The sequence below is a fragment of the Agaricus bisporus genome (genome assembly GCF_000300575.1).
Source record: "Agaricus bisporus var. bisporus H97 unplaced genomic scaffold AGABI2scaffold_6, whole genome shotgun sequence".
In the NCBI taxonomy this organism is placed as follows: domain Eukaryota; kingdom Fungi; phylum Basidiomycota; class Agaricomycetes; order Agaricales; family Agaricaceae; genus Agaricus; species Agaricus bisporus.
The window spans coordinates 281,223-305,273 of NW_006267369.1; the positions used below are offsets into that span (position 1 = coordinate 281,223).

General features: G+C 45.5%; 7 protein-coding genes across 7 annotated transcripts; 3 read left to right on the plus strand and 4 right to left on the minus strand.

The window, feature by feature from the left end:
* Positions 1–3,089: 3,089 nt before the first annotated feature.
* Positions 3,090–3,473, minus strand: AGABI2DRAFT_70659 (hypothetical protein; the record flags this gene model as incomplete). The annotated part of the gene is made up of 1 exon (XM_006461552.1): positions 3,090–3,473. One exon carries the CDS (start codon positions 3,471–3,473, stop codon positions 3,090–3,092), a length of 384 nt encoding a protein of 127 aa, XP_006461615.1.
* Positions 3,474–6,690: 3,217 nt separating this feature from the next.
* AGABI2DRAFT_118485 (hypothetical protein) lies at positions 6,691–7,202 on the plus strand (the record flags this gene model as incomplete). Its single annotated transcript, XM_006461553.1, has 2 exons — positions 6,691–6,948; positions 6,996–7,202. 2 exons carry the CDS (start codon positions 6,691–6,693, stop codon positions 7,200–7,202), a joined length of 465 nt encoding a protein of 154 aa, XP_006461616.1.
* A 573-nt stretch (positions 7,203–7,775) lies between these two features.
* AGABI2DRAFT_70580 (hypothetical protein) lies at positions 7,776–8,360 on the minus strand (the record flags this gene model as incomplete). The annotated part of the gene is made up of 1 exon (XM_006461554.1): positions 7,776–8,360. A coding segment is annotated over one exon (585 nt), but the record flags the coding sequence as incomplete, so codon positions are not given.
* Positions 8,361–14,543: 6,183 nt separating this feature from the next.
* On the plus strand, positions 14,544–16,352 carry AGABI2DRAFT_118487 (hypothetical protein; the record flags this gene model as incomplete). The annotated part of the gene is made up of 5 exons (XM_006461555.1): positions 14,544–14,937; positions 14,996–15,307; positions 15,360–15,457; positions 15,512–15,782; positions 15,835–16,352. The coding sequence occupies 5 exons, from the start codon at positions 14,544–14,546 to the stop codon at positions 16,350–16,352; spliced, it is 1,593 nt and encodes a 530-aa protein (XP_006461618.1).
* Positions 16,353–17,052: 700 nt separating this feature from the next.
* AGABI2DRAFT_118488 (hypothetical protein) lies at positions 17,053–18,331 on the plus strand (the record flags this gene model as incomplete). The annotated part of the gene is made up of 6 exons (XM_006461556.1): positions 17,053–17,193; positions 17,248–17,502; positions 17,560–17,682; positions 17,739–17,831; positions 17,884–18,031; positions 18,087–18,331. The coding sequence occupies 6 exons, from the start codon at positions 17,053–17,055 to the stop codon at positions 18,329–18,331; spliced, it is 1,005 nt and encodes a 334-aa protein (XP_006461619.1).
* A 766-nt stretch (positions 18,332–19,097) lies between these two features.
* On the minus strand, positions 19,098–19,499 carry AGABI2DRAFT_71062 (hypothetical protein; the record flags this gene model as incomplete). The annotated part of the gene is made up of 1 exon (XM_006461557.1): positions 19,098–19,499. The coding sequence occupies one exon, from the start codon at positions 19,497–19,499 to the stop codon at positions 19,098–19,100; it is 402 nt and encodes a 133-aa protein (XP_006461620.1).
* A 3,380-nt stretch (positions 19,500–22,879) lies between these two features.
* Positions 22,880–23,260, minus strand: AGABI2DRAFT_71462 (hypothetical protein; the record flags this gene model as incomplete). The annotated part of the gene is made up of 1 exon (XM_006461558.1): positions 22,880–23,260. A coding segment is annotated over one exon (381 nt), but the record flags the coding sequence as incomplete, so codon positions are not given.
* Positions 23,261–24,051: the final 791 nt, after the last annotated feature.

Below are 24,051 nucleotides of genomic sequence, written 5' to 3' on the forward strand. Positions count from 1 at the left end.
TTGCTTAGTGACGCCTGGCCACCAGTAATTGCGCGTCACCATTTCTACTGTCTTCCATTGTCCTCCGTGTCCAGCAATGGGGGTATCGTGATGTAGTCGGATGATTTTAGTCCTCAACGTTTCGTCTTTCGGCACATAGACTTTTCCTTCTTTCAGTACCAATCCTTCTTCCAGCTTCCACTCGTCTCCCCTTAGCGACTTTACTTTTGCTCGCTTCATCTCTTCCACCGCTTTCACTACATCGTCTTCTTTTGCTTCTGATTTTCGGATTTCCTCTAATATTTCCTCTTCCTCCGCATTGATTAACATATGACCTTCTTCCATTGCTCGGATTGCGAAATACTCTGGTTTCAACAGGGTTTGATCCTTGTTATCGTCCTTTGTTCCTCGTTCAAAGTCAGGTCTTCTGCTCAATGCGTCTGCCTTCCCCATTGTCTTCCCTGGGCGGAATTTTAATTCGAAATTGAATCTAGATAGATATAAGGCCCATCTGGCTTGTCGTCGATTTAGTTGTTGAGCTTTCGCGAAGTATTCTAGATTACGATGATCTGTCCAAATTTCGAACTTATGTTTCGCCCCTTCCAGGAAGTGTCTCCATTCTTCTAAACACCGCATAATCCCCAGCATCTCCCTATCGTGAATGTCGTAGTTTCGTTCCGTCTCTGTCATTGATTTAGAGATATATGCTACCGGCCTCCACTTTCCGTCTTCACATTTCATTGCCAACTCTCCACCCGTGGCGTAAGCCGATGCATCAGATTCCACCTTTAGTTCTTTATCCAATTCTGGGGCTACTAGGATTGGATGTGACGTGAATCTTGCTTTTAGCGTACCAAAGGCCTCCTCTTCTTCATCTCCCCAACTCCATTTCTTGTCCTTTTTAGTTAATGCGTGTAATGGTTTTGCAATACTGGCGAATTTTTCAATGAACCGTCGATAGTAATTTGCCAGTCCCAAGAATTTTTGTACATCTTTAACGCATTTTGGAGTCGGCCATTCTACTACGTCTTTCACTTTCCTTTCCTCCATCTTGATTCCGTTTCTCCCTATTATACATCCCAAAAACCCCATTTCGCTTCGTTTCCATTCGCATTTTTCTGGTTTTGCGAATAGATCATTGTCCATCAACCTCTGCAACACTTCTTCCACCACCTTATCGTGCTCTTCTTCATCGTCTGTTCCTATCAAGATATCGTCAATGAATACAGCTACTTTTCCCGTATTTACTAAGTCCCTAAAAAGTTCGTTCATCATAGTCTGAAAAGTAGCAGGCGAATTTGTAAGTCCAAAAAACATAACAGTGGGTTCAAAGGCACCCATGAAAGTAGTAAAGGCTGCCTTCCACTCGTCTCCTTCTTTTATCCTAATGTTATTATAACCCCAACGTAAATCTATCTTAGAGAATAATCGTTTACTACCCATAGTGTCTATAAGTTCAGAAATTAAAGGTAAAGGATAATTGTTCTTAATTGTCCAATCGTTCAAAAATCGATAGTCCTGTACCATCCGCTTCTTTCCATCCTTCTTCGGCACAAAAAATACCGGTGAGGTTTGGGGAGATTTCGAAGGCCTAATATATCCCTTTCGGAGTTGGTCCTTGATGAATGCTTGGACTTCTTCTCTTTCGTTTGGCGACAAGGGGTATATTTTTCCTTTCTTGGGTTTGAAATCCTCCTTTAATTCGATAGCATGATCCCATGGTTTCCTAGTAGGCATTCTCTCTGATTCTTTTTGTTTGAATACTTTAAGGAACTTGTGGAACCGTCTTGGTACTACTTGCTCTACTGGGTCTATGCTTCGAATTTCTTCTTCTTCCGGCATCTCTTCTGTCATTCCTCTTACCCACATCTCTAGTTGTCCTTCTTCTTCTCTACTCCTATTTTTCCTTTGGGCGCTTATTCGTTTAGGACGTACCTGTCCAGCCCCCGCTTGTCCCGCAGTGGCTGTCTTGCTGTTGTCTTCTTCTAGACGTTCTGCCTTTTCCCCATTTAATCGGTCAGCCACGTCACCGGGTGATTGCGCCCACCCCTCAGCTTTCTCTTTGGATTGTTGCGCCAATCCCTCAGCTCCACTATTAGCACGTCTATTACGTGCCAATTCCCTGGCAAATGCCGCTTCGACTCCCAATGCGATCCCCTCGATGATGTTTTTGGGAGTGTTGAATCTCCCTATTGCTTTGTTTACTCGCTCGTATCTTTCTTCCTCATCTCGGATTTCTTCCTGCTCTTCTTCGTATGCTTCTATCTTGGCCATGGTTGGTCCTTCCTCTTCGTCATCACTTCCTTCGTATGGCATCCCAAACTCGTCTAAGGCGATTTCCTCTTTTGCTGGGCATTTGTGTTTGCTCAGCAAATGTTCCGACGTTTGAATTCCACACTCCTCGCATCTATACTGCAATACTGTTCCCCAACTTGATTTCTTCGGGAAGGAAACTAATTTCCAACCTGCATATTGTTTGTGCGACATGTCAGGTTTTTCCCTTTTCTCTTCCTCTCGTGCTTCCTTCATCAACTGCCTAGTTGATTTCCTTGGTTCTTCTACCCTTCGTATTTCTTCCTGTTTTTCTTTGGTTTTTCCTTTGTCTTTGTACCCACACCCGTCTGGGCACCTGGTCATCTTTACCTCTCCTTTCTCCCAATCGATTTCCGGATTATGCATCTGCAACCAAGGCATTCCTAATATGACCTTATTCTTTCCTAGGCCACATATTTCGAAGTGTACTCTTTCTTTATGCCCTTTGTAGTACACGTTTGCAGCAACTCGGTGTGTCACTGCTCCAGATGCGTTGATTGTCCCATCAACATTCTTGACCGGGATTGGTCTTTCTAAAGGTTCCAGCTTGAACCCTTCTTCCTCTGCAAACGCCTTGTCCATGAACATCCCCGTTGCTCCACTATCCAATAACGCCTGTACTCCCACTCCATCATGTGTGTCCAACTTCTCTACCCCCACATTCAGCTTAATTTCCCTTAAAGGTCGTATTGTCCTTACAAGGAAACTCTCCTCTTGTACAGTGTCCAAAACATTGATTTCGTTACATAGTACATCAAATTTGTTGTAGGAAGTCAAACGAGGAGACTTTGCTTCCTTTACTCTTTTAAATTCTTCTGTTCCTCCTCGAACATCCTCTTCCAATAGTCCCGCTGCTCGTCCACATCTAACGTTCGCACATCTCGAGCCGGGGCCTTGCTCCAGCAGTTCTTGGCCATATGTCCCAATTTTCCACACTTGTAACACTTGATAGGACCTCGACTGGGTCCTGCGGCAGTGTCGACATCCATCGCGTTGGGATCTCGACGTTGAGGCTGTGGCCTCACGAAAGTGTTGTTGGGGGTGTGGGTTCGTAGTTGGGGCTTCGCTTGCCCCCGCCGATAGTAGTCTTCTTCTGCCTTCGCCTGCCTCCACTGCCTATCCAGCTTCATGCTCCTCTCGTACCAACTCCTGATAGTAGTTGGTGGATTTTCCGCTTCCATCAGCGTTTTCCTAATTCTTCCTGATAAACTTCTCTTGAATTCTTCGATGAGGGCTCGTCCCTCATATCTGCTGTCTCGTGCTATCCTCTTAAATTCCTGTACATGCTCTTCCGCGCTTTTACTTCCTTGCTCAATCAACCTCAATTTTCCTACTGCCGTACTCTCCTCATCCGCATCTCCGAAATTGTTCCGCAAACTATCAAAAAGCTCCTCCGTGTGGGCTGGAGCTTCTTGTTCGCCGTTTTCAATCATCTCCATGATGTTCTCCTTCCAAGACTCCGCCGCTCCTCCTTGTACATATGATAGTATCCACGTCATCTGATCCCCTTGTAGTCTTCCTACCATTTTTAAACTCAGATAAATTTTGCATGCCGTTATGAAGCCACTCAGCTCCTTTCCGTCTCCTGAGAATATCTTTGGTCTTGCCACATCGATTGGTGGCGCTACTACTTGGACGATGGGGGTTTCTCCGTCGTCCCCTGGTGGACCTTGTGGGCCTGGTGGACCCGGTTGCGGGTTGTTCTGCAGCTGGGCGAGTTGCTGCTGCAGTTGGGTGATGAGGGTGTGCTGAGCGTTCAGCTGATTGATTATGTCTTGGGGATTGGCCATGTCTGGCTCGTGGTATTCGGGGGGAGGTGGTTGATATAGGGGAAGGGGGGATACGGACGGTTGTCGTTGTTCTGGTTCGGATTCCTCAGATTGGAATTCCGAGGCGGATTCTTCTTCTTCCTCAGATTCAGAGGAAGGTACTCGGAATGTTCCGGGCGGTAATCGGTGAGAAATTTTGAAGAAGGTGAGGGAGGTCTTTTCCTGTCACCTGATACGTATCCACCAGTTCAATGAAGCCAATAGCCTGCTTCACTTGAACGTGTATACAAAAAGAAAAAAGGTTTTATTTAAGAAATGCCGCACTGGCGAAGGGAACGACTACTGCCCTAGATAAAGCTATATACGAAGACGGATCTTCACGCTAATCTAGACACGCACTTAATGTGGCAATGTCACTCCTCTGCGTGTACCACTTGACAATGCAAGCGCAGCACAAGGTTTATACAAGAAGTTACAAATGAGGTAGTACAGGGATAGAAAATAACACCACACAGTATGGTAGGTCTCGTCTTATCGATGGTCTGTGTCAAATCACCGATGTCCACGGCGCACGTTGTGTTTATGCGCAGACACCCCTTAAGCCTAGGGACCGGCTATGTGTGTGGCGGCCGCGATGGCGCGCAGAGAGTAGAGGGCGAAGAGAGAGTAAAAGATGGGGAGGGCACTGCGCTGTGCGATCCCCGGAGTAGTCGAGTTCTACTGTTAGGGCGACTGTGACTGAGATGTCACAGGTCACACCTGAACTTAAGAACTATAGAGGAAAGTGATAAAAGTTTATTAGGCGTGAACCTAAGAGAACTCGACGGAGTCTTCTACAAGTTTCTACCTACTTTATATACCTAGACTACGGCGCACAGACCAACTACCCTAGGTAACTTATTTATATACTGACATGTGAAAAGAAGTACGTATGAGAAAGTAGACTAATTATACATTTGACATGAGAGAAGAAGAGTGGAGTAAGAAGTAAGTAAACAAAAGTAAATTGATCATAAAAACGTCAACAGCACCAAACAAACCATAAAAGTGTCCACAAGCACAAACAACTCCTAAACCGGTAATCTACTCACACAAACCAATACGTCCCGAAGTAGTTACCTAACATCGCATCACATGGACATAGCACAAAGAATCCGGCTATTGCCCATTGCCGCGGCCCCCAGTATCCCCATCTCTGTATCACCCATGCCTTCTGCTCCTCATAGTCCCACATTGCTAAGCATACCCTCCCACACCGTCTGCACCGATGATCCGATAGGTTCCAACCTACCGGTCTTGCCTCTCTTCCTATAGCCGCCGCCGCCCTTCTCCATTGTACTTGCTCCGCATGGTTCGGAGGCAAGAAAGATAAGATTAAATCGATAAGTTCAATTGGTAAGTCTGTAGCTTGCGCCATTTTAGCAGTATGCCGATAGTTTAGCCTCCGTCGAACTGTAGCAGCAGAGGGAAATTATTATGTAATAAAATATGTGACAGATGTGACAGCGTGACGCCGTGACATTCTGGCAAGGTTCTAACAAAAGTGAGCATGCTGGAATGTGGCGTGTGCACGTTGTGCATACTAAACGATTATAACAGTAGCTCTTGCGTATTCTCAAATTTGCCGTCTGCTCTTCAATGTTGTCCACCATGGCTAGAACCAAAAATCATAATCGCATGACCACGGGTTCCGGAATGGGCCCCAACAGAACTAACGATGTAAGTGTTAGGGCGACTGTGACTGTGATGTCACAGGTCACACCTAAACTCAAGAACTAAAGAGTATAGTGACAAAAGTAATATTAGGCGTGAACCTAAGAGAACTCGACGGAGTCTTCTACAAGTTTCTACCTACTTCATATACCTAGCCTACGGCGCACAGACCAACTACCCTAGGTAACTTATTTATATACTGACATGTGAAAAGAAGTACGTATGAGAAAATAAACTAATTATACATTTGACATGAGAAAGGAAGAGTGGAGTAAGAAGCAAGTAAACGAAAATAGATTGATCATAAAAACGTCAACAATACTAAACAAACTATAAAAGTGTCCACAAGTACAAACAACTCCTAAACGAGTATTCCACTCACACAAACCAATACCTACCGAAGTAATTCCCCAACATCGCATCACATGGGCATAGTACGAAGAATCCGGCTATTGCCCAATGCCGGGGTCCCCAGTATCCCCATCTCTGTATTACCCACGCCTTCTGTTCTTCATAGTCCCACATCGCTAAGCATACTCTCCCACACCGCCTGCACCGATGATCCGATAGGTTCCATCCTACCGGCCTCTCTTCTCTTCCTATAGCCGCTGCCCTTGTCCGCCATTGTACCTGCTCCGCATGGTTCGGAGGTAGGAAAGATAAGATAAGATCTATGAGTTCAATTGGTAAGTCTGTAGCTTGCGCCATTTTAGCAGTATGCCGATAGTTTAGCCTCCGTCGAACTGTAGCAGCAGAGGGGAATTATTATGTAATAAAATATGTGACAGATGTGACAGCGTGACGCCGTGACATTCTGGCAAGGTTCTAACAGTAAGTGGTTTTCTAAGCTAGGTGTTATAGGATCTCATGTCTTTATATTCACGTTATGTAGACTATAACAGCAGGCCCTTCGAACATGCCTTCTCGTGAGGAGGAAGTAAAGACCGAGGACTCTGAGATTGAGGTTGGCAATGCTGAAGTGGAAGAAGTTAAAAGTGAAGATGAGGATGTTGAGGTGGTTGAGGCTGAGGAAGAGGAACTGGAAGTGGAGGATAAAGAAACAGATGTTGAGATGGACGAACCGGAGGAGGAGGACGAATTGGTTGACGAAACTGATGACGACCGCGCCATAATGCAATTGGTGCAAAGCGTTGTTTCTGAATGCTCCGACCTGGTGAGTGATTCCATATCGGATAAGACTCTCGCTCAACACATCTGCAGCCTTTCGACATCAACACAACGCAATGTTTGAAAGATGTGGTAAATGCATATCTCCCGGGTCTATTCCACAACGCCAACATATATGCCCACAATGCTAATCGCAAGACAGTCCGGATCGAGGATCTGAGGCATGCACTTCATTTGCGCAATCCGCATATGACTCACAACTACCTTCCTGCAATCATTGCGCACTACGAGTCTCTGTGATGGTATTCTTACTTGTTTGTCGCATTATACAAAATATATTAGTGTCATCAGATCGATGTCTCCCCTTTCGAGGGCTTCCTCCTAGACTCAGAAACATGCAATATAAACCAGGAGTATCCGTTCTGCTATAGGAATCAACGCATTGTCAAATACACAAAAGTCTCACCACCCCAATGTCACCCTGAAACCAGACTGAAGGTCAGGGCCAAACTCTGACTCGCCAACAATCCAATCTTTATCTGAAGTGACCCACCTGTTCAATGTGAAACAATTGTTATCGTCTTGGACGGTCTTGACGAATGTGAATGACGAGGAGCGCAGTCGACGATCCTGGAGTTGATCTCTAGTACTCTTCAAGTTCGTACCACTCCAGGTCTTGAGCAGGCCCACAGCTTATATGAAGTATACATTCTTGCGAATTGTGTGATGTGGTTCTGAGATGCTCAAAATTAACACTGAATGTCGACATGACGCGGAGTCAAACTTGAAGCGGGCTATGAGCTACCGAAAACCCGGTGGAATTTTGGGAGCTGCGTATACAAACCATATACAAGCGGTCTATCAAAGCATGAGCTATACATACACTGGATCAAGCACCGCTTGGCCTGGACGGCGTATCTCCGATACTCTACTGTATAAATTCGCCCCAGCTTTTATTCTAATCCTCTTAGCCCTCCTGTGTAACTTAAGATGGTATTCGTCTTGAAAAGAAGAAACGTATCTTGCCTCTGTCTGAAAATCATTATCAATGAACCGGAAGAGACAGCCCGCTGTGTAAAAGGTCAGGGAAGCACGGCCCTCCTCCTCTCGAATAGGCACGTTGCTGTGCCACAGAAAGGCAGATGGTATCATAACACAAGACACATGTGGAAACGGGATAATCAATTTCAGATCATGCAGTACAAGGTGACCGCCAAATTGTGGGTCAAACCGTCCCAGAGCAAAGATGGCGCACCATCCGAACGCCAGATTCATTACATCGCGGTGAGGGATGGTGAAAGTTGAGGGGGGGTGATTTTCAGAATGGCATGCGAAGACCTCGGGTCCTTGTTCAACACGTTCCTCATAAGGGTTGCCCCGAGGGAGATGCCTGTAATCAGGGTGGGCTCGTAAAAGTTCCATATGCTCTGTGTAATATTTGAAGAGACGGGGTGCAAATAAATCCAGAGAGTCTGCACAAGCAAAAGCATCAACTGATTACTAACAAAGCCGATAGCATACTCACTGTGGGCGAAATTTCTTAAGTCCCTTTTGATCTTCCATTTTCTGGCATTTCCGTACACCAGTCTGCTTTCTCTATTGGTAAGACGGAGTTGATGAGCCTTCTGGTCGCCAGGTGCGTACGTGACGCCAGCGTGGATCGTCATATAATCTCCCCGGCGGTGGGGTCCTTTTACTTGCCATCGCTTTGCTCCTGCCTCCTGCTCTGCCAGCATGATGTCGTACAGCTCCGAACACCGATCTCGCCATCCAGGATCAGAGGGTCGGCCAACAAGGGTGCCGAACACCCTCTCATCCTTGTCAACCAGAAGAGTCGGGTTGACGCCTGTGGCAAAAAATAAAGCACATCCACAGGCTATCAGGGCAGTGACTGACCATCCCAAGAAACAACTCGGTAACCCATCTGCTTCAAGTCATTCATAACGCCCTCCGCTGGACAAGCCACCCTTTTCAGACATGCGGAACGCATTCGCTCTGTCAATTTTTCCATGAACCTCTCCATCTTCGCAACTCGAGGCCTGTAACCTCCAAGCTGAGTTCCTTCTACCAAGCGGCTCAGCATACTTGTCTGGAAGCTCTCCAAAGCTACAGCAGTAGAGATTTTGTTCCGCATGCGTGGCAAAGCACAACGCCCATGCTCCACAAGATACCCACTCTCCCGGCGTCGACGGCCTTCGTTTTTACGAATTTCTTTGTCGCGTGACGTAGCCGGAGACTCTGATGCCGGGCCCTCGGTTCTCAGCACCTTGAAGCTGAGAGGCTGAGCGTTTTCTCCAGAGAGGGCCAAGGGCCTTTTTCTAGACCTGTTAGACTGGACACGAACCTCAACCACCTCCCCCTCCTCCAGCTCGTCGCTACGATCAGCCCCCCTACTACAGGGGGTAGGACCTACAGGCCACGCGTCATTGTACACCTCCTCCAACCCTACCTCTGGTGAGAGAAAAGCATCACAATGACGCAGCACGTCCTCGTCGCTGAGAGGAAGCGAATTCGCAGCCTCTACGGCATAATCGACGAGAGCATCGATGTACTCGGAAGGAAGACAAGTAGACAACGCGGTGATGGGCCGAGGCTCTTGTCCGGTAGAGCAGCTCCGCTGATTGGGCAGGGGTAACGCCATATATCAGTAGAACAGGTGCCAGAGGAGACCAACGGTGGAAACAGAGTGTAGAGCAGAGCGGGGAGCAAGGGGAAAGCAGCGACGTGGCAGCTATAAGAGAAAAGAGTACGCCATCACCCAAGGGGCAGGCGTCCGAGCAATTTCCTCTAACAGGTATGAGTTTGACAACCGTTAAAGAGGCAGGAATGTTATAGACGGCGTAGCTATGAAATAACCACACCACTAACACAATAGCTGCTGCTCGTAATGCAAGTTCGTGGGGAGATAATGCAATATAAAGGTTTTGTATGCGCAAGAAGGACGATCAACGGACAAGGGAAGGGGCTGAACTCTCTAGCTAGTAGTTGTGAAACCACCGGCTAACTTCTGGAACTCTAGCTACGTGCGTTCGCAGCGCTAAGTGCCAACCAATAGCGTTCAGGAAAGAGCTGCAATGGCTAAACCCGCCGGTAAAGCTACTGACTCCGTCTCAGCAACCAAAGAAGCTACCGACTTATACCTCTCCTGGATATAAGCTGCGATGTCAACCCGGCTAGTCTCTTAAACTATCTTACTACTGGCAACTTAGTGAATTCGAAAAGCTAACGCTTTGATTCGACTAACTGTTTAGCTGAGGTCAAGGCCCCTTAGAATGTTCTCAAGCTCGTTTATCCCGACTACACTCCGTTAATTGTTACTTTAATTTCACAATCCTCAGAGCGAAGCGTCAGCAAGAGGTTCCTAGAAGGTTCCTTGCCTCTCTGCGCTCGCCTGGGCGGTTTATATAGCTTTAGCTACGAGATGTTACAAAAGGAAATATGTACTAAAGGAAATGTTAAGTCCATGTGATAACGAAGCTACGGATCTACTGTCCAATAAAAAGAGAAATCTATGTCATATGATTTAGCTGAGTCGTCATAGAGCATATGGTACTCTATCGGCAGGAGCTACAGGCGAAGACTAACTCAACAGTTCATGTTAAGCGATCTTGAGTTCCTAGCTGCGCTACCTAGGCTGAACGTTATGCTGATCTATTCTTAGCTGCCGCACGGCAACACTTAGCTACTATTTCCAATTGACCTTTTATGGAAGCAGGTCCATGTGCTGAATACCCAGAGTCGGAGCTAGGGTTTATTATCCCCATATAATGTCGGATTTACGGAGCTACCTCTGATCTTCATCGGATCGAAGTGCGATCAAGCTGGATTCTCCATTGGGAGTATAGGATCCACATGTTAGCCGCACTCGCTAAGATTACATGTCATTCCACGACTGGCCAAGGCTTAGCTTGGTCTACATGCAGAGGCTCATTATAGCTAGACATATGTTCGTCATAGCTAAAGGCTATAGTTTCCCTAATGGTACAGTTTTCCCATATAGGAGCCGGTGATCCCTCATGTAGACTCACAATGAACGGTATACTCTGCTGAGTGACGAGTAAGGGTTATAGGATGATGTAGCTAAGCCCATAATGAACTATAATTCATAGCTAAGGCATATTCCAAGCGTAAAACGGCTTGGGCCGTAACACCGTGGAATTCCAGGGATAATCCTTATACGGCGTAGCGCGATGTCAGGGAAATGCCTGATCGTCACATTAGGTAACGGTGTCCCTGCATATTAGGATAGATCATCCGACCAACATCCGACTAAGGCCTGTGGTAGAAATAGCAAAGAGATAGCATGTATACCACTGAGAAACTACTACACAAGATTTATTCACGTTTCTTGAGTTTTTTCGCCTGAGGTTCGACATTTGATGTTGCTGAGGATCTCCGCTGATGCTTACTAAGCAACTGGGACTGTATCTCTTCACATGCCTCGAATGCGGGATCATCACTATGCATCACTGTTCATCATCCCAAAATCATCTCGGTAGTCCACTGTAGATTGAAAGACAATACCCATTCCTTATTCTAATCATTGATCTCATGAATCATATGTGACATTACAAAGCATGCTGTCAAGATATCCCTGCGTAGCCTGGGAATGGGCTATTCCATATTTGGGTGTCCCATGTCCCTCTCAAAAAGGAAATTTTCACACAGGACATGGGTAGACCTGTATGTAGAAATTGCTCGGACGCCTGCCCCTTGCCATCACCCCTGCACGTACCCTATCAACGCGTACGGCACAGGGTCAACATCGGCGCTAAGGGGGGCGGGAGGGGCGCGGATGCCAAATAAAGCGGTATCACCTGATCCTCGCTCATCAGGATTTATGCCCATAGAAACAACGAAAGCCCAACTAGATTCGATAACGAAATCTATGTCGAGATCTATGCATTGTGGTAGTTCGAGAGATATGACAGTTGTATTGGAATCGCGGAAGGTGATGGATATCTGGTCGGAGGGTTTACCCAGACATGAATCGGGTTTGAAAGAACCGGTTGGAAAGGATGAAGAAGAGGAGACAGAATGGTCTATTCATCTGCATTTGTGTATCAGCTCTCCTCGTCTACTATGCTACTCGCTCGCCACGAAACACGCCCCCTAGTTTTGCATCGTATCGAGGGCCAATTCTCGGAAACGCCTTCTCATTACCACGTAAGAACGGCCACATAGCCTATAAAAGGCTAGGTGAACAGCTCGGAGGGTAGTCCTTTGAACGTGATACTTGTTTCCACTCACAACAGAGGCCAACACATCGGAATTGAAACCCTAGATTATATTACTGGTTCATGGAGAAACGTGTATGCGTCGAACGACTCGAAGCCGAAGAAGGTTAACTTCACTGACAGTACTTTACACCAAATACAAGAGCTCACGTTACGATAAAGGGACACGAATAAGTTTCTTTTCCTATTTTTACGACAACATTCTCGGCGTCAAAGGATCCTATCAATGGAGAGGAAAGTTGATCTTTGAAGCGGTGATTCATCTGTGCAATCAGCCCTTCTGGAAGACCAGGTATCGTGACGAAATTTGCGGGGATCTCGGTTTTCGATGGGTATCGCGGAGTAATTTGTTCACAGTTGAATAACGAAACAGAGCCGGATGGAGCCTCGCCAATGGTGGGATCAGATCCCACCGGGTCAAGGCAATGATCGAGGAGAGCCCAAGCGATAGATGCATGGAAACATTGTAGAGGTGACAGTAGTTACGGAAGTAAAAATGTAAAAAGGATTTCACTAACGCACAAACTGTTCTCAGTTTATAAGTTCGTGGGAGAATTAAATCAGAAGTCAAGAAGGAGACAGATATGTTTTGTGAAGTTTTGAAAGTTTTAGATTGTTTTTGGGTTTTAAGGTCTTTTTCAATTGTAGCTACTCGAGGAGTAAGGAATCTAGGGGTTCGAGAAGGACTGTTCACGACGAAGTTCAACTACGCTGCTGTGCTAAAGCAGGCGACGTGTACCAAACAATGTGGGTAGATATAAGCTGCGATATCGACTTAGCGAGAAGCTACCGACTTATACCGACAAACTACAAGGCCACCGACTTTCACCACTACCGAAGTGATGCAAGCTGCGATATCCAAGTAGCTAACACGAAGCTATCACACACTGTCAACGAGTTGTAGCTCAAGGTCTCGATAATAATCCTCTCTGGTTTTCGATTACAATTCTCTCAAGTTCGTATGATTCTCAGTTTGGACTTAGTGTCCGAAGGAAAAGTTCACAGATAACACCACAAATAGGATTCACTGAGTAGCGAAATACAATTGCAGAGCTTCGGCAGGTCAATTTCCTTGCCTCTTGCTCACTAACTACAGGCTTTTTATACTAATGGTTCTCTAAGCTATTTTGGTTCAGGTACGCTACGTTTACTAAGACTCTGGTATTTATATCGTAGCTTGCTCATCTTTTCTATTGTAGCTACTAAGCCTTCGAGTCATACCACCCGTTTTAGGAGTAGCTTTCGTGAGCTCATGTAATCCGCTGATTAACGGTTACTCTTTCTGGGCAATCTTTCTCTGGCTGCTGACCTATCTCTGTTCCTCCTAGTAGCTCCTAGCTCTCTTTCATATTTTTAGTTACGATCGTAGCTACACTTCGGGTATAACCAAAAAGGGAACTTGTATTTGATGGCACTTCACGTACTTTGTCCGAATTTGTTAAATGATGGGACTTCCTATTCGCGACATAGGGTACGTAAGCAGACCGTTGTAGCGACTAAGTCCCTTCACCTTGCCGTGTTCGCGAATATAATTAATAGTACTTATGCGTCGTAGCTACACGTTGTATTCGCTTCGCGTATAGACCAATGGTTGATGTTCCAATTGGTAAGGTCATATTTCTCCCATCGGTACAGTTTTCCCTACGGGGACCCCAGCTATGGCTGTCATGCGAGCTCGCGTAGATCGAGTGTCCTTCCTTTAGATATCTTGTGGTTACACTTCTCAGTCATTCTTTGTAGCGAAGGGTTTTCTATGCTGTAGCTAGGCTTATAATATGTCAACGCTACCTTCGCTAGAGAGATTACTAGGCTAAATGCGTTTAGGCCATGATATCTCCCCCCCACTATGAAATGACTGCCCTCAGTCTGCCTTCGTAACTCCTCGAGTTATTCATAAGAGCATATTAGGTCACTGCTGGACTCTGATCTAGGTATTCTTTATTCCGGGCTTAGCACGTTTCAAGATCCGTGGCCTCATGTTTTCCTAATTTCCATAAAAGAACTTCCTTTTTGTTTTTATCGAATCCTCATTTTATAGTTAATTCGTTATAGGCTTTCGCTTCCTTTCCTTCTGGTAGCCTTGCCAACTCTTCACCGTTCGATTAGCTTTCCGGGGTAGCGAGTTTATGAGTTAATTTCCGCTTCTTTCCCGTTTCGCTTCCGATCCTTCCTTATCCCGAGATCTCTGATGCTTATCGCTTTACATAGCTTTAGATCGCCATGTCCTCATGTCTGAAAGCTAGGCCTTTAATTTCTACATTCTGTCGTCTCTTTAGCTCAACCTCAAGGTCTGGCCCTTCTAGATTTCTAGCTCTCGTTTCGAGCCTTCATGACGTTCGCATATCCATGCTATATAAGAACGACCCCAAGCTCTTGACTCGTTCTATCATATTTTTTTTCCGTCATGTTCGTCAGCCTCGCTCAGTTCCGCCAGATGGCTACGTTTCTCTCGCGTGAGCAACTAGCTGGTATGATGATCTCGATAGACGACTTGTTGAATCTTCCACCGCGCATGCTTTCTGCCCCGAATCCATCTCCTGCCGATCTCATTATCCTGGAGCAGTACACCGCTCTCATCCAAGCTCGCTTGGCCCCTTTATCTCGAGATTCGGTCCCTACTACTCCCGCTTCCGTCTCTGCTCGTCTCCCAGAGCATTTAACTGCCCCTTCGTCTCGAGCCTCGCCGGTCTTCCGCTCTCTCGACCTTCCACCTTCCTCCCAAGCTATGGAGGTGGACCCTGGTTCGCAATCGCGCCCCCGTCCTCGACCTGTCGGTGCCGCGGCGGTGCAACGTTCCGGTAAGTCTCTTAGCTCGAATCGTTTTTCTCTTTGATTCTATATTTCTTTCCTTCTTAGGTACCATGTCGCCCCCTTCATATTCGTCTTTTGGCTCTCCGGCTCGTCGTTCGTCTCCCGCTACGGAGGCCTTAACAATCCAGATCCCTCCCTTGTCTCGTGTATCATCTCAAAACTCTTCGAAGCGTCGTCGCGAGGGATCCTCCCCTCCACCCCAAGAGCCACCGCCCGTACGCGAAGCCCTCCGTCAGGATACTACCCCGTCGCTCCCCAAAGTCACTGTTGAGGACCCCATCGAACTTACTGAAGAATCTTCGGATGAAGACGACAGCGACTATGTCGATGGAGCCGCTAAAAAAGGAAAAGCTCGTTGTAAGCTCCTCCTTCCTTTTATCTTTTCTTTATTTTTACTGTTTCCTTTTAGCTCGTCGCGAAATTGACCTGGTGGAATCTACCGGCCTATCTTTGGGTGGTGACCCGCTCGCTAGTATCCTCGAGGTCTTCTCGTTTCCTCGCGTCGAGGTATTTTCTCTTTATTGCTTCATTTTTCTTATGTAGCTAACATTCTTTTTACAGGATCGACCGGCTAACCCCTGCCTAAACTGTCTTACTCGCTTTCTTCCGACTTGTACCCATGGTACCAAACAGTTTCAGCATTTTCCGTTAGGTCCTCTCTCCTGGAGCGAAGCTCAGGTTCAGGAAGAGAAAGACGGGGCTTTTATCAAGGATGGCGCTTGTGATACTTGTTTGAAGAAACACATCCCTCATTGTGACCACGCTAAACCTCCTTGCTTAACTCAGTTCATCGCAGAGAGTGTTCAACCAACTGCCATGCTGGCCGGCACCAGTAAGTAACTTCTTTTCTTTAAAGGTGCATCTATTAATATAGATATATCTAGATCTCAAGCGTCGCATTCGCGATACCCAAGTCGCTATCAGTCAGGCTAAGTTCGCTAAGATGAATGACCGTATGTGTCAAATCAACGCTCGTCTCTCCATTATGGAGTTAGCTATGGACCTCTCGTCCGCCTTCGAGTTCGCCGCGAAACCTCCCTCGTTCTGGGTTGAGGGGGGCTATTTCCGATCCGAGGCCCAATACGAACTCGTCTATGAAGCCGCCTTCTATGCTGCCGCTCGAGCTGTCGATCAAGACGACGATCAGATCCAAGCGGAGTTCGAGCTTCACACCATGGAGCTTTTCGCTGCTCATTGTACTATTTTGGAATGGCTCGGGGAACTTAGTAGCTCTAGCGAGGAGGGGAACTGGCGGTGGTATACTACGCCTGATGAAGAAGGTTCCCTGCACTTCCCTATGGACAATTCCTTCCTCAAGAGGAATCAAGCTGCTATTGCTAGGTTCAAGGCCAGCAAAAATAAAGCTAAGTCCGGTGGGGATGATGGGGACAAACAGGTTTAGTTTCCGCTTCCTGGTTCCTCGCTTATCTTGCTGCGGTATTCATTTTTTGTTCGCTATATCTGTATGTTTCGCACTTTTTCTTGTTCTCTTCGGCTCTTTTTCGCGCATGTAGGGTAGATACTTCATTGTATTTTACTTCTACCGGACGCTACGTTCTTCTGTGTTTCGTGTATCTCTTGAATCGTTGTGTGTTTCGCTGATCAATATATCTTGTGTTCAATTCGTTCGCTCTCGACTGTTTTAGGCAAGACAGTTCCCTAATTGGGATATTTGTACCTCCTTACTTCTCAAGAGTGAAGCTTTCGATAAGATTTCTTCGCTACAAAAGTTCTTCGCTATGAAAAATAGGCAAAATTCTTTTGCTCCTAATCTCACTTCCCCCCTTCACCAAAAGAAGAGACGTCCTCGTCGAGTCGTACTCCTGATTTTCATATCTTACTAAGTTCACTAATCTGCAGCTTATGACTCAGTCAACTATTTGATATTTATGACCGTGTCATCGTAGCTACCGCATATAGCTGTAGTAGCTATGTTCTTAACTCGTGGTGGGTGTCGCGGACGCATCGTTATAAGACGAGGATTTTCTCGTCGGTCTTCCTATCTTAGTCACATTGACTGGGTACCTAGCGAAGCTGCCTCCACCAGTAGTCATTGCTCTTCCACCTCACTCGTTCCTTCCCGAACCTCTTGCTCGTTGCATATGTCTGCTAACACTCAAGTCGCGTATACTCAACTCGATGAAGAGGTATCTACTTTCTATCATCGCTACGCTCGCGGAAAGGAGAATTCGGCGCTCTATCTCGCAGCGTTCGGCTGTCTCGAGAATGCTATTCCTAAGGCCGTAAGTTCTACGCTACGTTGTATGCTAGTGTTAAATCTGATATTCCTTTTGTAGCGTAACTTATTGAACGCCATGTCGGCCGACCCTGAGGCCAATACCAAGAGCGACAACAATAAGAAGCTTCTTATTCGTACTAGGACCATGTTCGAAACTTGGCAGAATGAACGTGATCCCAAATACAAGTTTCCATCCGTTTATTACGATCTTCGCAACATCATAGTTCAGCACGATCGCGCCCATGGTCGTACCAAGAAGGCTTCTAGTACCAAAACGACCGACGCTAGCGAAACTAACGCGCTTCCTAAGAAGGTGAACTGGTCCATTCAAGATTGTTTCTATTGCCTCCCGTACTTATCCTGCTGGCAGCGTAAGATTGGCAAGAAGGTTTCGTCTCCGGAAACTATTGAAGATTCTGACTCAGATGCCTCGGTTATCGTTGCTGACTTCAATCCTGGCAACGCTCCTCTTACTATAGCTGGCGATCAAAACGTACGTTCATTTCTTTCTTATAGCTACGCTATCATTATTCATGGTGACTTCGCTAGGCTATGCAAGTCGATGATACTGGGGCTATCTCTAATGCCATTACTGGTACTAGTAGCGCTCCTGCTTCTGTAGCTACGTCTACCACTTTGGAGGTAATCTTTTCACTCCTGAGCTAAATCAAAAGCTCATGTTTTTCTCTTTCAGGCTAGCCCTGCCCGTGCCTCAGTGGTACGTATCCCTTTCGCTTCGGTCCCGGGCATGGACATTTTTAGCTCCGCTTACAAACGCGCCGTTCAGGTCTCTATAGCTTCTGACAAGTCTATCGACCTCCCCTTGGTCTCTGAGGAGAATTGTAAGTCTATTTAGTCCTCCTATGCTTAGCTACGCAGTATTGACTTTCGTTGTAGTGAAGCTCTGCCTCGGTGGAATCAAGGGCCTGACTTTGAACACAAAGGAGATCCATCGCGCCTTTATGGCTAACGCCCCTCTCGAGGCTCGTCAATATCAATTGTTGTCTAACTCTGACCACCTTTTGAAAATGGCGAACGAGTTGGAAGCTTTGTCTCGGCGCTACTATTCTGCCATGACCAATCAGAAGGTTTTGGTCCAGAGTCTTGGTAGCTCAGTTACCAAGCGTACTCAAGCTGACTAGTAGCTCAGCTGATGTCTCTTATCTCTTGTATTTGTATTTCACTAGGTCACTACTATGTCTGATTGTTTCCACGAGCCGTTCTCTAGGTAGTGACTATATATGCTCGTTTTTTCTCTACCCCTGAAGTGACCCCTGAAGTAGCGTTTCTTTTAAAAGGTTCCAAGTCTTCCAGTGCTTAAGCTACCAGCAACCCAATGTCCGCTTCTAGTAGTTGCAACCGCCAACGTATTGACGACATAGTCGATCGACTCATCCAAGCTGTCGATACCTATAAGCATCGGTCGAACATTATGACCCCTCATCAGGTAGCTACAACGTTCTTTATTTTTCGCTATATTCATAATTTCTCAACTCTCTCTTGGAAGGCTTTTACCCAGGAGATTTGCAGGCTCTTAGCTACGCCTCAGTTCTCTCTCTTAGAACCAGAGAATGATTCTCCCCCTTGTAAGCCTTTTCATCCTTCCTTTGTATCCAGGTTTTGACTCATCACGTCTTATCCCCTAGTGGCCGCTATTTCTGAAGTAGCGAAAGCGTGTAGTGACATCGTCGATACGTTTCGCTTGGTCAACATGGGTGCACGCGAGGTCAATTCTTCTCACCAGCGCGCTTTCTTCCAAGAACTTCAGAGTTCGGTAGTGGACGATATGATGTCTAAAACTCATTCCTTCGGTAAGATCTTTGAGCACTACCGCCAGAGTATCACCAAGTTCCTTTGGTTGGAGATGATGATTTCCAAATCGTCCCTCAACACTATCTAGCTTCTTAACTATTCTTTTCTAGATGTAGCTTCTTCCCTTTCGCTATCTACATCTTCTAGATAACCTTCTACTAGGTCGTCTGTATTTACTTCTTCTTCGAGTAGCTTCAACTCTTCTTCAGTAGAGTCGAGTAGCTTCTGTACCTCTTTTCCAAATTCGATCTTTTCTCTCGCGAAATATGGTATTACCCTAAAGGCAGCTACCTTATTCTGCCATACTGCTCCATTATAGTCAGCTAAGATATACGCTCCTCCGGCCAGTCTTTTTACCACTATCATGGGTCCTAGATACCGGGGCTTCATTTTCCTGTCTGCCGACATTTCTATCGCAGTATTCTTGACTAGAACTAGGTCACCTGAATTAAAGTGATAATTCTTTATCTTATGTTTATTATCTTCTTGTAACTTCATTACCCGTCGAACCTTTTCGTCTGTTAGCTTGTGTCTCATAGCGTCTACATGCTGCACATGCTTAGCTAGGGCTTGGGCTCGAAGTCCGATTAGCTCTGAATGAGTAGCTATTGTGTCTGGGTATGTGACTAGCCACGTCGCTTCTACAATATCTAGTGGTAGCGTAGGGTGCGCACCGGTGATCATAAAATAAGGAGAACAACCCGTACCTTTCCGAATGGTAACTCTATCTGCCCACGCTACGTGTGGTAAGTAAAAGTACCATTTCTTTATGTCACCTGCAGTAGCTTTGTAAAGCATCTGCCTTAGGTCCCAGTGTGGTCGCTCCACCGTTCCATTCGCTTGTGAATTGTATGGAGAGATAGCTACTCCTTTAATGTTATACTTCTCCTCTAACCATTTCACAGCTTTTCTAAATGGCGATCCATTGTCCGTTACTATCTTAACTATTGTACCCCAACGGCACATAATATCCTCGAACAGCCATTGACCAATCGATCTCGCGTCCTCTTTTCGTAGCGCTTTAGCTTCCATCCAAGAAGATAAAGCACATCGCCCATGTACTATATACTTACACCCATTCGAGCTAGGTGTCATATGAACAGTATCTGCGTGTAAGACTTGGAAGATCGACGGTGTATGGGTCACCACGGGGGGTAGCTCCATGGCCGCTCGCTGTCGTATCTGGCATAAGTGACAACTCTTCACAAACCAGGTAATGTCAGCTTCCATCTCTGGCCACCAGAAACGCTGAGCTATCAAGCGATTAGTTGCGTATGCCCCTCGGTGTCCAGTATTATCATGTAGCTCTCTCATTATATTCATCCTATTATCTTTCTCTACTACTAGCTGCAAGAAATCACCGTTCCCAGTCCTCCTGTAGAGTCTTCCGTCTTTATCTAGCCAGAAGTGGGATACAGCTCTTAGAAACTTCGCGTCTTTTGTAGAGAGATTTTCCATCTCTTTCTTGTTTTTATGCGAAGCTAACCAGTCCCTAATGAGTGGAATCCTGGTGTCTTGTTCGCGAGCCATTTCCGTTCTTCTTTGCTCATCGTAGGGTTGCTCTTCTTCCACTGTGTTATCTAGCGCAGACTCTTCTTGATCAGCGACCGTATTTAAGAAAATCTTAACTTCAGTAGGACAACCCTCTTGCAGTGCCAACTTTCGTCTTTCATATATCTCGCAACGTGTATTCGCTTTTCCAGCTTCCAATTCCAGTTGGAAGCTAGGTGTAGCGTCTATAACTTCCTGGAGAAACCCAGTCCGCGAATCTATTTCTTCTAGGAACGCCTCTAGTGGTAGAGGGTCTTCCTCTTCCTCCGTTTCTTTGACTAGCGTAAGTTCCTCTCCTTCGTCGTCCGATCCGTCGTCAAACTTTCGGGATAGATCGTCACCTGGGTAAGCTTTTCGCCTCGATAGTCCATCGGGTCCGAACCCTTTTCCTTTTCTATGCACCAAAGTGAAGAAGAAATTCGTCCTTATGTAGTCAACCCATCTGTTTACCGTTGCGTTAGGCATCCTTCCAGGATTATTTAACATCCCATAGAGATACTTCGCGTCGGTTTCTACTACTAGATGTCTACATCCTCTTAGTAGATAATCTTCTTGTTCTAAAGCCATTCTAAATCCTACTAGCTCTCGCTTAGGTTGGGAGTAGCGTTGTTGTCTTTCATCCATAAGTATGGAGTTAAACTTTATGTAGTGAATCTTGGTAGGCGTAATATCATCTCGCTGATACAGATAGTATCCTACTGCCCTCCATGACGAATCTACTGCCATTACGATCGGCTGTTCGCTACCAAACTTAGGATTTCGCGTATGGAAGCATTCTTTTATTTTTCGCTTAAGCTCACTTTGTGCTGCTTTCTGCGTAGCTTCCCATACAAATGGTACTTTCGCTTTGCATAACTCGTACAACGGTGCTGCTGTTTCTACGAACTTCTCAATGTGATTTCTACACATTACTGCTGTGCCGAGAAATGCCCTTACATCTGTAGTATTTTCGCAGTCTCCCCAATTCATTATTTTCCCAATAGTATCTACGGTCGGTTTTCGGCCTAGATACGAACAATCGAATCCTACGATTGTTATTTTATCGGCACAAATGGTGGTCTTGGGTCCCGAGAAAGTTCCTCCGGCATACTTCATTCTTTGTAAGATCCTATTCGTGGATTCTAAATGCTCAAAGATGAACCTTCTAATGCCTTTGTTAAAAGACATTACCTCGTAGCTACCATCTGTTCTTTCGTAGCGAGTCTTCGGTCCTCGAATTGGTACGTCATCAATATATGGCATTGTATATTCCGGTATCTCGTCTCGTAGGATATATGTAACGTCGTCGTGAAAGATTGGTACCGAATTGGTCCATCCCATCGGTAGCGTAACTAACCTAAGGGCTCCAAAAGGCGTTTGAAACGTAGTTAAGTCTCTTGAAGACTCAGCTAACAATCTTTCATCATATCCTACATATAAATCTAAGATTCCGCTACAGGCCCTTCCTGCGAAATGCATAGCTAGTTCTTCAGTAGCGGGTGGTAGCCCTGAGTGAGCTATTGTAACTTCATTTAATGGCTCCAGACTGTGTACAATCCTTAAGCTTTTCCCGTCCTTCTTAATTACACAAAACCACTTAGACCGATACGACGAGTTAGAAGGTTCATAAACCCCTGCGTCAATCTTTCGTCTAATAATCCGACAAATTTCATTGTAGATACTGGGTGGTATTCTGAAAGGTTTTAGCACCCATGGAGTATGAGCTATCGTTGGTATATCTATTGGCGGGAAATATTTCGCTTTGAAATTTCCTCGCTCCGTGTCATCCCACGCGAACGCTTCGTTTTGTTTGGCTATAATCCAATGCATTAGCTTCCTCTCTTCAGGTAATAGAAAGTCCCCTTCATGTTGTTTATCCATTTTGTCCTTCCTTTCCTGAGTATACCTTCCTTTCGGTGTGAACTCTGGCGGACTTGATGGTAACTTGGGTAAACCGGCTAATGGGTCTCCTGTTATATTCCTTATAATACGAAACTTTTCAGGGAGCTCTCCCAATACTGGTCGTACTTTCAAAGCTACAGGCTTATATTTCTTAGCTAATGATAGCAAAGGTTCGCTTTGCTCTGTCATTTCTTCTACTGCCTGAATAGACTTTTTCGAACTCGCACTTGCTACTACTTCTCTTAGATAGTAATGTAGGAGTTGTTTTTCCTGTGTAGCTCCACCCATACTTTTATATAGATAGAGCATGTTCACTTCGTCTTCTGTAAACGCTTTCACGTTTACCGGTAATACTTCACTGATGGCGAAGCTACCTTCATTTTCTTCTATTATACATGCTACCTCTCCTCCGCTTCCCAGACACTTCTCGAAATCCTCGAGGTGCATTAAAAATTTGCTTCCAATGTCCTCGGTAGCTCTCCTTTTGCATAAGTAGCTAGCGAGGCCCATTCTTTGGTATTTGGGTCAGTTATGGTGATGAACTGGTGCCCTGTTCCTGAGTTCGTTATTTTACTTTCTAGTAGAACGTCAAACGGTCTTCCTAGTAGTACTCGATAAGGTGCATCTTCGATAACATGCACCTGTAGATACGCCGTGATTGTTCCGAAGAGGAAGGGAACATTCTTAGCTAGCCCACATGTTCGGGTGATCCCTCCATTAGCGCTTTGCATATTAATCGCCATAGATGGGTCCCATGCTAGCTTACATTCACTAGCAGCCTCTCTACTCATCGTGACAATCTGAGATCCACTATCCAACAACGCTTCTTCCTCACGGACTCCGTTAATAGTTGCTGGTATTACGCGTAACTCCCCCACATCAGGAAAAATGCATTTTTCTTAATTGCACTTAGAGCTACTTCAAGTCTCTTAATGACAAGCTAAGAACATAAAGAAGGTTCAGAAGTCCAAGAATATCCTGGTTACTTAAATGTTTCTTAGAAATTCAGCTCAAAGATAAAAATAAGAAAACCAAGAACCAAAGAACACTAAAAAGACTTGACCTTCTCAACAAACATTATATACTTAACTTAAGGAGAAAAAAAGACAACCAAGGATCAAGGAATGTTTAAAAGAGTTAGACTTTTTCAACAGAAGCTTAAAGTGAAAACAAGATCATCAACTTTTTCGAGTGTAAACAATTTTATGTTCACTATAAAACATGTTTAGAGAGACATTATGTTGTATGCTCTGTTCTACTACTTGTAAAATTCCGGAAAAATCATGACAAATCTTAGAATATTAAAAAAACATAAGTTTATATGTATGTTTTTGTCGAAAACATACCCGTTATGGAGATATCAAGATTCCATCATGGGGGGGGGGGGTCATTGTCAACTGCAGATAGACTCGTCGTAGAGCCTGCTCTACCAACCGGAAAATTCTGGAAAAATCACGACAAATCATAAAATATTAAAAGAACATAAGTTTATATGTATGTCTTTGTCGGAAAACATACCAGTTTTGGAGATATAGAAAAACATGACAAGAATGTCATGTTTTATACTGGTTCCTGCGCCGATTTTCATGTTTTAAGAGTGCAAATATATGTATTCAAG